The sequence below is a fragment of the Felis catus genome, chromosome A2 (assembly GCF_018350175.1).
Source record: "Felis catus isolate Fca126 chromosome A2, F.catus_Fca126_mat1.0, whole genome shotgun sequence".
NCBI lineage: Eukaryota > Metazoa > Chordata > Mammalia > Carnivora > Felidae > Felis > Felis catus.
The window spans coordinates 151,120,339-151,132,704 of NC_058369.1; the positions used below are offsets into that span (position 1 = coordinate 151,120,339).

Consider the following 12,366-nt stretch of genomic DNA (forward strand, 5'->3'; position numbering starts at 1 on the left):
CAGTCGGTTAAGCGTCCGACTTCGGCTCAGGTCACGATCTCGCGGTCCGTGAGTTCGAGCCCCGCGTCGGGCTCTGTGCTGACCGCTCAGAGCCTGGAGCCTGTTTCAGATTCTGTGTCTCCCTCTCTCTCTGACCTTCCCCCATTCATGCTCTGTCTCTCTCTCTCTCAAAAATAAATAAACGTTAAAAAAAAATAAAATTAAAAAAAAGAAAAGAAAGAAATCACCATTGTAATTTGTCAAATGTGTAATTAGTCCATTTTTTTTGGTTAAGAAAATGTTTGAATACTTCACTTTTCCCGTGGGTCAAGATACAAATGTGATTCAGAATAAAGAGTTTCTCCCACTCCTGTCCATCAGCAACTAGTTCCTCTTCCTGGAGGCAGGCTCTGTCAAGTTTCCTGTATACTTTGAGGAAGATTCTTTGCCTAAACAAATACATGTGTGTGGTGGGGGAGGGAGGGGAGGTTTACACAAATGATAAACTGTATTGAGTTCACCCCTGGCCTTTTTATTTTATTTTATTTTATTTTTTAAATGGAGATCATTCCGTATCAGTATGTAAGAAACAAGGAACCAGTTTCTCTCCTTTGGCTCCATGAGATTCTAGTGAATGGATATACCATAACTTACTTAATCCGTTACTGATGAACATTAGGGTTCCTGTCTTTTGCTGTTATAGTGATGACCTTGAACCTAAAGTTATTATACGTATCTGTGCAGAGTATGGCTGTAAGCTAAATCCTAAAAGTGTAATTTACCCTAACTATAAAGTCTCATTTGATTGTGTTCTTTGTTGTAGGGGACTTGTTGGGCAGCTCACTGATAATGCCATTTCTGAAGAAATTTTAGCAGAATCTGTAAACTGGAAGAGTAACTTAGAGACACCTTTATTCAGGCAGTGATGACGTTGGTACTGCGTGATTATAAGACAAAAGGTTCTGTTTTCTCTTTGAAAACGGGGATCTCTCGTACATGGGTATGGGTTTTATCCCTGGCAGCTTGTCCTGGTGTGTGATACAGGTGGCGTGAAAGCATATTATGGTGTGACTTCACCCTAGGAGTGAGATCATGGGCAAGCGTCTGATTTTTCTGACACTGTTGTATTCTCTGTAAGATGTGGACGCAATATCTACCTCATACGCTCACATGAGAAACAGGTGAGATAATGTACGTGATGTGTTACACAGTGCTTTGCAAATTGCCCAATAAATAACAGATACTGGCCCAAACACGCTGCTTTTGGTCACAATACTTTATTTTTCTGCAGTTGCTTTTGGAACCAGTTTATGAACCATGCAGACTTTGTCATTACTCTGTGGTTGCTCTCCTGGTTGCTGATGAAAATCTAGAATACCTACCTTGATCACACTTCCTGGCTTGTAAGATTTGATCTTGAATGACTGAATTGTTAGCAGAATGAAATACAGCCTTGAAGGATAAAGTTTTACTGCTTTTGAGGGTATTCAAAATGCCACAAGCTTAGAAAGGCAACTTAAATGTTAGGAGATTAGGTCTCTATTACGCCTTGTAAACCAAGCACATTGGGATTTAGGGCTTCCCTCAGGAGTGACTCTTCCCCTCGCTTACCGGTGGGGAGCCATCCAGCAAATCCATTCCTGCATTTGCCTTTACCATATAAACTGCTCCTCAGTGAATACTGGCTGCCTCTGTGCTCCCCATTGAGATGCCCTCTTCTGGTTAGGTTCTTGGAGCAGTGAAAAGGGGCTCGGAGTTCTCAGGCAAGGTTATCCTCACTGAGATAGAGGAGGAGCCCAGAACCATCACAGATGTTGGGGGGCAGTTGAAACATTGCAACGCGAGTGAGGGGTGCGGCTATTGTGATTGTGGCACTAAGAGTCACGTTCCCTGAGTGTTGTTACGCAGGGACTCTTGCCTCACACACCCTCAGAGGGATGTGAAGAGTCCCTGCAAGACATACTCGTCTTCTCCTTTTAAAAATGTTGGAAAACTGCTCTGTCAACGTGGCTTAGGAAAACTTCTTGCCATACCTGATCGTAAAAGGAAGATTACTCACGTGTGCAAAATATGACTTCAGGGTTGATGTTGGGAACTTCATAAAGACATTGGACCTGACAAGTTTATCCTTAAACCGCAATCCTCCCAAACAAAGGGAGAGAAAAACCCAAACAACCTCATTTAACATCATCAAAAGGGGTGTTAAATATTTCAGGAGTTGAAGTTGCCATTGATGTCTTCAGTGGACTTTTCTAGTGATTTGGTGTTTTAGGCAATTGAGCAGAGACCTGCTGCTGATTTAGAGGAACGATTTCATGTTTTCTAGCCCATTTGTAGGCCCATTTTTTCAGTTTCCATTTGTAGGACAGTAGAGAAAGTTACAGCGTGTGGTTTCTCTAGCTGTCTGTGCATACGGGTTCACAGAGCATATGTGCATGTGCATGTTTTCATTTCCACGGAGTACAGTCCCTAGATACAAGGCTGGTGTTTGTTTTTCTGCTGAGGTCTCCTGCCTTTTTAATGCTTTTTCTTTAGTCCCCCTGAAGGAACTCTACAGACTGTCCTGGAGCAAATGAGGCTTTTTCTTAAACTGCCCATCTTGGGCTTTGCACGTAGCATTTCCATTCCTTGCTCGTGAATGAGTGCTTTTTCCCTACTGACCGTTAGGGCCTTGTGGAACGCCACAGGGTGGCAAAGGGAAAATATTTGGAGATCTTGCCTGGTGTAATAAGGGAGCTCGTGACACTCAGATTTTCGTGTTTATGCCTTTTCTGAATCTCCATGTGCCATATTTCGTCAAATACATTTTTTTACAAGGTGCTGGGAAACACCGGAACGGTGAGGTTTTATGGAAGGTGCACAGGGTGGGGCATTGCAAAACCTGAGTCGCGGGCCCATGTGGATCGTTGCCTCTGTGGTAAGGCCTTATGCAAGGTGCCGTGTGGTTGCATCATTTTTGCGTGTGCAATTGTAAAAAGATCAGGACAAGAAAGAGTCACCATGTAAATTGCCGGGCAGTTGTGCTAAGAATTCATTTAGTGAGGGCAGCCACGGAATGGGTTACACGTGTATTTGGTCTCTCTCGCCTTTGTGTTCTAACGGTTTGAACATCTTGCTATATACTGAGAGTGATTCTAGTGTTTAGATGTACTTTTGCAAACGTGGCCCCTAAGTGTGAAGCCAACTAACGTGATTTAGTATTCAGCTGAAGAAACAGAGATCTGTTCTCACGTTGGAGGGAAAACTAGCTGTGTTTTCTTTACTAAAAGGTGGTTCACGAGTCTTTGCCATGTAAATGCTAACATAAAAGATTGTGTACCATGTCCTTCATGGGTGACTAAAAGGAATCTCAAAGTCAATTTCCAAAGGCAATTAAGCAAGTTTGATACATAATTGACTTGAAAATAAGGTGCAGTGAAGTGTCTTTGTTTCTCAGTCATCTATCAAAGGAGCAGGTGTAAGGTGGTCACTTACTGCTTTCTTTTTAACATTGTGATGTTAGAAGATAAAAGTCAAATTGTAACATATTTGCAAGAGACTACTCAGGAGAGCCTTTAGTTAGTGTCCATCAGTGATGACAAGGGGCCATGAGTCGTTTCTGACCTTTCCTGTCCCTGGGATGAGCAGTCTTGGTTGGCCTGATCGCTGATGTTGGGAGAGAACAGTGCTGCTTTTCAGAACGGTCAGTAGGCCGGACTGAAATAAATGCTGTTTCTCAATTGGCCAGTCGAGTGCACTGGCTCCTGGAAGCTTCCGGCAGCATCTGCCGTGGGGAGCGGCACTGCTTTCCCTTTAGGAGTGAGTGCGGTTCTCAAATGCTCAATGGTGGCCAATGATTCAGGTCAGCTTAATTCTAAGTCAACACTTCCTTCTCTTTTTACTTGTTTATACCCCTGGAATCTTATTATTTGCTCCTTTTTCTCACTGTCTGACCTAGAGGCTTGGGGTCCAAGTTCTGTAATTGACATTTGACACTTTGGCAGCCATGACGATACGCTAACACCCTGCCTCTTCTGAACATTTCATAGCAAGAGAACTATGCAGATTCCATCAAAGCAGCCATAGCGTATATTACGCTGGGATTTTATTTGGGCTCAGGAGGTCTTTATTTTCATCACTAGTCACATAATGTGGCCTAAGCTCATTGATGCAGAAGAAGCAGTAATATCCGCGGTTAAATCCTGTCAGTTTCGTTGTGGTCAGAGCACGCAAGTGCTGACCGGCACAAAAGAAATGTTATAATTCACAGACCCTTGATAAACTAAGAGAGCGACTTCACTGATAAGTTATTGTTGTGGGGAAACCGCCCATGCTGTCAGTAATAACTTAAAATCAAGTAAAACAATGTAGCAGCTCTAGGGTGTACCTTTGCCAGTAAGACCTACTTAGCAAGTAACTGGTGGTAGAAATCAGAACTGTGTAATGTCTCCAAGCCAGGGGGATTGGGAGCTATCTCCAGTCATGGAGCAGGAACATCTGTCATGGAGAAAACGGCCTGGTTTTTCAAGAGGAAGAAGGAGGCCTTGATTTCCAAAGTGATTTTTTTCTCACAGGAAACATTTATTAAGTAGTTAGTTTACTGTATCGTATGAGTTGCGGGGGACTTGAAGAGACGTAAGACGTCTCTCCCCTCGAGGGGCTCCCTGTAGGAAGTGGCTGGTGTGTGAGGCCTTCTGTACTTGCTTTCTCAGGAACAAACTACTCATTACATCCAAAAGAAAGCCAGTCAGATATCGCTAATAGCACTGTGGTCTTAATGATAGTTTTGGCCTTTTTAATAAGACAGGTATGGAAGTTTTTTCTCCCTCCCAACTCAACCAATGCAGTGGTATTGATGATTAGTGGAAAGCGAAGAGAGAGACAGGTGCCCCCCCGACTCTCCAAAAGTAGAGAATTCCTATAAAACCTTCCGTAAGCCAAAATGACAAAGCGAAGAGGCAATTGCCATTAATTTATGTGGAAAGGCGTTTGAGCGTTTCCAGACTTCCGCAATAACCTCTCTTAGGCTTCCCTGATACCTTAGGAACTTCTTGCTGACGGGTGTGCAAAGTAAATGGGCACACAGCACAGACGCTCGCAGATGCAGCTCGCAGCTCTGGCAGCTCCGTGCAGAGACGCTGGGTGCAGTTCCCCGGGAGGCGGCCCAGTGGCACCACTCCAGTTGCTCAGGTTGCGCACTGGCCCTCGAAGGGCTCGCCGCAAAACCACTGAACACTACTTGGACTCTTCTCGGAAATCCAAAAATCCTCTTCAGATTTCCTCCGGTTAGCGAAAACAGGTACTCACGTGAGTCTTTTGTAAAAAAGCAAAGTGGCGTAACCAGAACTTTTGAAAAGCCGGGGATACCTGTACTGATTTCAGTGTGTCTTCTGTCTCTACTTCTTTTTCCTTGGACAAAGAGAACAGTACAAGCCTCTTTCTAAAGGGGGACACTATTTCTTTATGGGGATTTGGTGCCAAGGGTAAAGAGAAGCCACTGAAGGGAGCTGCTTAGAAGGGAATCAGAGTCGTGAGAAAAGAGTACTGATCGCCACAAAGAGGACTTGCCAAGATCGCCTTTTTGTGGTGAGAACTTAGGATAGAAACGCTGAGGAGAAAGTTCCGGGGGAAGAGTTTCCTCCGAAAGAGGAGATGTGACTACACAGGTGGGATGATTTGATTTCTCCTCCAACTCCTAAAAAGGGGTTAAGGTATTAAGAATAACATGGAAGCCAGTGAGGCTAGTTTGTGAGGCTTAGTTAGCCTCTGAGGGGCGACCGAGTCAGCCTTTCTGCTCTTCCTGTCCTCAGAAAGACCTGGAGAGCCCAAGATACAGGACGTGAGAACGGTGCTAGGTTTTCCTGAACTACAGTGCTGAGGAAGGAGGGCGGAGAAGAAGGCACTAACGTCCCAGCATCGGAGGCTTCCTGCTCGTCACCTGGGGTGGCAGGCTGTGGAATCTTCTGGTGGGGGTTGTGTGCTCCTGGCGGCTTTCTTGGTCAGATTCTGTTCGGCGCTGGTGGCTCCTCTGGCTGGGCTGTGTGCCCGCTTGTGTCAGGCCTGATCAGTGAGGTTACTGACCTTAGCCCAGGCTGGAAAAGTGTCCAAGTGGAAGAGGCTAACTCCCCATGTGTTGATGGCCACCATCACGATCACCAGGCCAATGACATTGACCCCCAGGCCAGCTTTCACCTGTAGGACACAAACCAAGCCCACCCAAGTCACTGAGCAGGCAGCAGCACAGACCCTGGGTGCTCCTCTGTGCCCCCCCGCCCAAGGGTTGGCGCTGGTCTGTCGCAGTCGCTGCCTGGGATCCGTAGTGTTGCACGAAGGGTGTCTTGGGAGTGTGGCAGGATGGGCGAGGCCACTAGAACCGTCTCCACCTGCAGTGCCGCCACTCCCAAATGGAGGCCTGGCACGTGTGTGCTTGGAACACCAGGTCTCCGTTTGTTAAGACTCACGCCAAGCAGGGGGCCCGCGTGATAGGGAGGTGCATTAAGGCAGGAACTTCTCGGAACCTTTAACGTGCTGATATGTAGGGGGACCTGTAGGAGAGGCCAGGTTCTACAAAGCCTTTGCCACTGTTAACCATGTTTTCCTTCCCAAAGGAACGGCCTACGGAAGGTTGTGTACGTGGGGTTCACGTGGAGAACCAGGCCGGCTGCCTCTGCTCAGCCCTTCGGCGGGAGAGTGACGCGGGCGAGCTAGTTTTGCTTCTTTCCGCTGAGGGGATGTCGCCTCCACGACTCAGCCCTCCCGTTTCTGCCACGGAACTGAGCCTCACAGGCTGACGGGGGGGGGGGGTGTGTGTGGGGGGCAAGATGGGTGGCCGAGCCAGGGCCAGATGGAAAAACATACAGTAAGGAGGGCTGGCGTTAAGTTGGGAAAGCTGTGAGGAGATGGTTCCAGGCAAGTGACTAGATGTGTTGGCTCCCTGCTTTGTGGGCAGGGCCCTGGACGTATTAATCGGCCTTGCCCCCTGGGCTTTGGGCGTGGAGGGCCGCCCCTGTCTCCTCGCAGAGGGGGCAGGTTCTAAAGGGGCTGATCCTTTAGAAGGAGCCCTGTAGAACATTTGGTTGGCACCCCCACCTTTAGAAGATGAGGAAATTGAAGTCTCGAGTCAGCGCCCAGGACTAGCTCGCTTCTTGTCACCTGGTGCCCTTGAAAGGCGCTGTCTCTGATCACTCGATTCCAGGGTAGAAGGTGCGGGGGGATGGGGTGAGTGGTGGGGGCACCCGGGAGAGTTAGCTGGGGGGGGGACAAGAGAGCTGGGGCCGAGCTCAACTCTCTTGAGCAGACAGGGTCGCGCAGTAAGAGATGGGGGGGGGGGTGGGATGGCGGTGACCTCCCTTCCCCGAAGTATTACAGAGCGCTTAGGTGAGCGGGTCGAAAGCTGAAAAGGATCTGAATATCTGCTCCTGGCCTGGAGCTCTTGCTTCCTTTCCTCCCTTTGATATTTACAGGGCCGCGGAGAACGAGTTTGGACTCGAGTGAAAAAGAATTGGTGAGGCCCTCCCTGCGCCGTCACCCCTTTCCCTCTCCCCTGGGCCCCTGTGGTGTCTCCCACTCGGCTCCCATGAGTAAGCCAGCAGCTTTTGGAATGAACATGCCTGCTGGTCCAGTAAAGAAATGGAGGCAAAGACTCGTGCCTCACCCCACTGGGCTGCGTCTCGTGTCTGTCCCAGCTTTGTCTGTCCGTGTACCCACTGTCTCCCAGAGTAGGGGGGCAGAGGACGTGGTTGCTATTCTTGGTGCCTGTGGGCCAACCGAAAGCCTTCTTACCAGCACCATTCTTTCTACCACACCGCACTGGGTGTTGGCAGACCACAGGCGCTGCCACAAAATGATAAAGTTCAGGAGAAGTCCTCCCGGCTGCCGGGGCTGGCGGGAAGAGGGCGGCCGCGACTCACCATATCTTTGATCTGGCAGTGCCCATAGCTGAAGACGATGGCGTTGGGGGGATTGCCCACGGGCAGCATCACTGCAAAGGAGATGCACATGGTGACTGGGATCAGGGTGTAGAGTGGATTAATGTGCAGCGTTTCGGACTAGGAGAGGAGAGAATTCACAGACACGTTAGCGTCGAGATTATGCTGGCGTTTCTTGGGCTCAGCATCGCAGGCAACGCTTTCAATGATGGTTTGGTGTTCGCTAACCTTGGCTGGAGACCACGCGCTGGGGGTAGTTAAATCACTACCCTCAAGGGCATACAGTGGTGGGCAACCCAAATGGGCTCATGCTGCTCCCTCTCTCCCCATGGAAACATGGGCCTTAAGTTCCCTCCTGGAAGGGATGTTTCATTTCTTGGGGCTCGTCTAATTTTACTCCTTAGCTGAGAGATTCATCCTTCGAGCTCAAATCTCGTGAATAAGCTGCTTTGATTGGAGTGGGGGTCCTTCATCCTTGGGGCGCAGAACCGAGGTTGTTTGTTTGTTTTTTCTAAGTAAGGTGTTTGCTTTGCATGGGATTTGAACCCATGGCCTTGCCCTCGTCGTTGAGGGGTTTTGACTAAGTGCCCTCCCGTGCTCACACAGGTGACGGAGGGAGACATCTGAGCAATGAGCAGAGAGAGTGACCGGGGGTAGTTTGGGGTTAAAAAGAGCTGAAAGTTACCATTTTGTGGGGGATGGGGAGGAGCCTTTGTTTTCTAGGTTGCAGCCCGTGGATGGGACAGACGCAGCATCGTGTCTGGGGCGTTACTTTGGGCGCTGCTCAGCCGGGCTAAGACCCGGCAGTTGCTCTCCTCCCCTGGTCCGTCAGTAACAGACTGTTCTGAGACCGTGGGGTAAGGCTGGCGCTGCCCTCAATTCTCAGACTCTCCTGGACAGAGAGATTGGGGGGAGGTGGTGATGCTGCAGTCTCGGTCTTTACAGCTGAATGTGCTCCTGGGGGCATTTTGCCTCCATTTTCTGTAGTTATTCCTCCTGCCCTCCTGTTACGTCTTAGGACAGAAAGAAATTCGATGGTGGTGAGGAATTGGAATCCTAGGGTTTTAAAGTTATTTTGTCCCTTCAGAACTGCCTCAAAACTAATCCTGTCTTTCGGAAAGGATTTTCTAGAAGCCTTGCTTCAATCTGTTAATTTATTGATGTACTTCTCCGTGGCTCTTTGAAAGACGTCATCTCCAAACTATGGCTTGAGCACCAATCAGTGAAGGCCGTGGCAATGACCAGAGGAGAGGGGCAGCCATGGAACTGCTCCCCGGGCCCGGGGGAGCCCATCTGGACACCTGGGAGCCCTGCCCCACTCACCAGGCTGCATAGGATAGGCAGGAAGATGGTGATGGTGGCTGGGTTGCTCACAAACTCTGTGACAATGGACACCAGGATGCATGCCAACAGGGTGATGGCCCACGGTGGGAGGCTACTCAGAGACAACATCTGGTGCCCAATCCATGTGGAGAGGCCAGAGCTCTGCAGGAACACAGGTGATACAATAAGAAGAAAGGAGGAAACACCCATTCCCAATGGAATTCTTAGACTCCAGAAGGTCAGGGATGTGGGGGGGTGGGGCACTGAAAGGAACCACCAGGAGTCATCTAATTTGCCTCCCTATTTTCAGGCGGACTGGACCCAGAGGCGTTACTGATTTCATGATTAATTAGACAGTTTTTATAGCCCAGAAAATTCTTATGATTGTATAATGGCTTGGTAGGGGCTAGAGATTTTGGGGGTGACTAGCCCCTCAATGTCAATCTCATTACTCTCTCTAGCTTCTGACATTCTCACTCTGGGTATTGAGTCAACAGTGCTTTTTACACAGACTCCCCAGTGTAATCCTCACTTCTGCTTTTGAAATCTAGCTCACTTATCACCTGTGAAAGGGTGAAAATTATCAACATCTTTGGATAATGACCTTTCCCGTGGTTTTGGGGGAGTCAGTGGGCAGGGCTGAACACTAGAAGCTTTACATGAGTGACGAAGGAGAGGATTACGGGTCTATCTCCACTGAGTGGGAAGGTGCCTCCTCCTGGGAAGCTGACCCAGAAGCCAAGTCATACAGTCCCAACCTGTTTCAGGTTCAATCTCATCATGGCTGACATCAGGATCTACAATCGTCAGTGCTTTTTCATGACACGAGATATAAAGGCATGCTGCCACTCTTGAACCTTTTCCATTAGCAAAATTGACATCGATCCGCTCCAATAAATGAATATTCCCTCTTGGAATAACTTATTTGGTTGGGAACTGTTCATTTGCCAATGGTGAAGATCCCCTCCCTCCCCTAAAAAATGAAGGACACCATTGAATCCTTGTACTAAAAACCCCAGGTCACCATATGCATTCTCCTCCCTCCCTCCCTTCTCCTCTCCGTCCTGTGGTTGATGTGCTCTGCTGTCCCCTGAGTACCCTGGAGACTGCAGACGCACTAAAGGACTGGAGAGTAGGGCTGAAGGCAAGGTGAGACGTCTTATAACTCCTCAAGGTCAAGTCCTACTCCTATTTTGCTGTTAAAGACAGCCTCACCGCATCGTCATCAGGGTTTTTCTCCCTTTCGCTGAATTCGTCAAAGGCTACTTGATCTCTATAGCACCCCAAGGCGAGCTCATAGGCAGCTGGTGACCGAAGGCCTTCAGAATTCTCTCTGCGGCGGCCCTTTTACCTGGGAGCCTTGACCGAGAGCTGCAAATCCAACATGCGGGGACTACAGCAATTCATGGTTGGTACAGAGCTTTGAGGCCTATAGGAACTCTGTAATTATTATCTCGTCTAGCACATTAAACCTGGCCCACTGGACAAAGACAGGATAAATTGATAAATTTCAAAATAAATTGATAAATTGGATTGCAAAGTTAGAAAACAGAAAAAGGAAGTCTTACTTTTTTGTAAACCTTGGTATGCAGTTTACATTGGATTTTCCTCATGTCAAGACTGAAATGATTTCAAACTCGGTAGGAATCACTATGTCATGCTTGAATTATATTACTAAAATTAGTAGAGTCACTAGATTGTACAGAAATATCAACTATGCTATCTGTAGTACATACACAATTTAGGTTTAAAAAAACAAAAAATCTTTCCAGGCTAGACTCAGGGGCCAAAACTAACAACTGAAATTCAAAAAAGATAAGTATGATATCCTGAACGTGGAATCAGAAATACCAACAGCATGTCTACAGAATTGGTTGAAAGACTTGAAGTTTAATAGTGGCTAACAATTAAAAGAATGAGGGTTTAAAATTGTGTTGTTGATTTTTGAGAGAGAGAGAGGGAGAGAAAAAGCACGAGTGGGAGAGGGGCAGAGAGAGAGAAAGACAGAGGATCTGAAGCGGGCTCTGCGCTGCCAGCCCGATGCAGGGCTTCAACTCACAAACCGTGAGATCGTGACCTGAGCCGGAGTCGGATGCTTAACCCACTGAGCCACCCAGGCGCCTCCAGAATGGGGGTTTTAATTGGCTGCAATTTCAACATAAGTGTTGACATGAGTGCCAATGAGGCCTTGTAAAAGCATCCATAAAAATACAGAATGGTGCTTGGATCAGAGGTGAGAGTTGGGACTGGAGTAATAGGACTACTTGACTCTGCAGTAGACTGACCGCCTCTGGGCCACGTTTGAATAAGGTCAGGGTCAAAGTGTAGTGAGTGATGAGGAGAGAGGCCAGCGTGGTAAGGGGTCACTATTTCTTGATGAATGGTTGAAGGAACTAGGGACTTTTAGTTGAGAGAGGAAAAAAGAAAAAAGATCTAAGGGGATCTAATAACTTTTTATTATTTTAATAATTATTACCTAGGATGGGGCTCCAGAGGACAGAGTCAGAGCCAATAGTGGAAGACAGACAGAGGACCTGAGCTGAATGTAAAGAACGATTCTCTCTGTTCCCTGCTCAAGAATACCCGGTCACTGGTGGTGTTCAAGCCCAGGGGTGTCGTGCAGGGAATTCTCTCACTGGGTAGACGGGACCCAGTGTCCTCCAAGGTTCCTTCCAAGTGTAGGATTCTTTGAGCTTATTATTAGTGATGCAGATAGCACTGGCCCTCAATGAATGGGCAGTCAGAAGTGAGCCAAGTTAATGAATATAGCAAAGGTCAAAGGACAAACGGTGTGAACCTGATTCATTGTGAGGATCCTTCTCTATTTCGGGAAGGGCTAACGCTTTCCCACTGGCCCCCTTTATAAGATCTCATCCCAGTTCTGCCCAGTCAGGAAATCAGGGCGCGTTTACAGCATATGCCCGAGCGTTAGCGTGCATTCTCCCAAGGGGCTCAATATATGCGTAAGGACTGACTGAGGGGTAGTTCTCCGTGTGTCAGTGCAGGGTGTCTCCGGGCCCTTACAGACACGTCTCCTAACACCACTGTCACACGCCCACAGGGAGATGGCTATAAAATCCAATCTTTTGCTTGTGGCAGTGTGGGCCGGTGGGTGAGGTGCGAGCGCCCGTGTGCCGAGAGCCCACAGCTCAGCTGG

At 48.1% G+C, this 12,366-nt stretch overlaps 1 protein-coding gene across 1 annotated transcript in view; it reads right to left on the bottom strand.

Moving 5' to 3' along the window:
* Positions 1-509: 509 nt before the first annotated feature.
* Positions 510-12,366, bottom strand: part of SLC13A4 (solute carrier family 13 member 4) — a 48,196-nt gene continuing 36,339 nt past the window's right edge. Inside the window, exons 14-16 of the mRNA XM_045052799.1 lie at positions 9,210-9,371; positions 7,869-8,006; positions 510-6,150 (exon numbers count right to left, since the gene is read on the bottom strand). Coding sequence (XP_044908734.1) covers positions 6,013-6,150; positions 7,869-8,006; positions 9,210-9,371 — 438 coding nt within the window. The 3' untranslated portion in view covers positions 510-6,012. The remainder of the gene's footprint in view (positions 6,151-7,868; positions 8,007-9,209; positions 9,372-12,366) is intronic.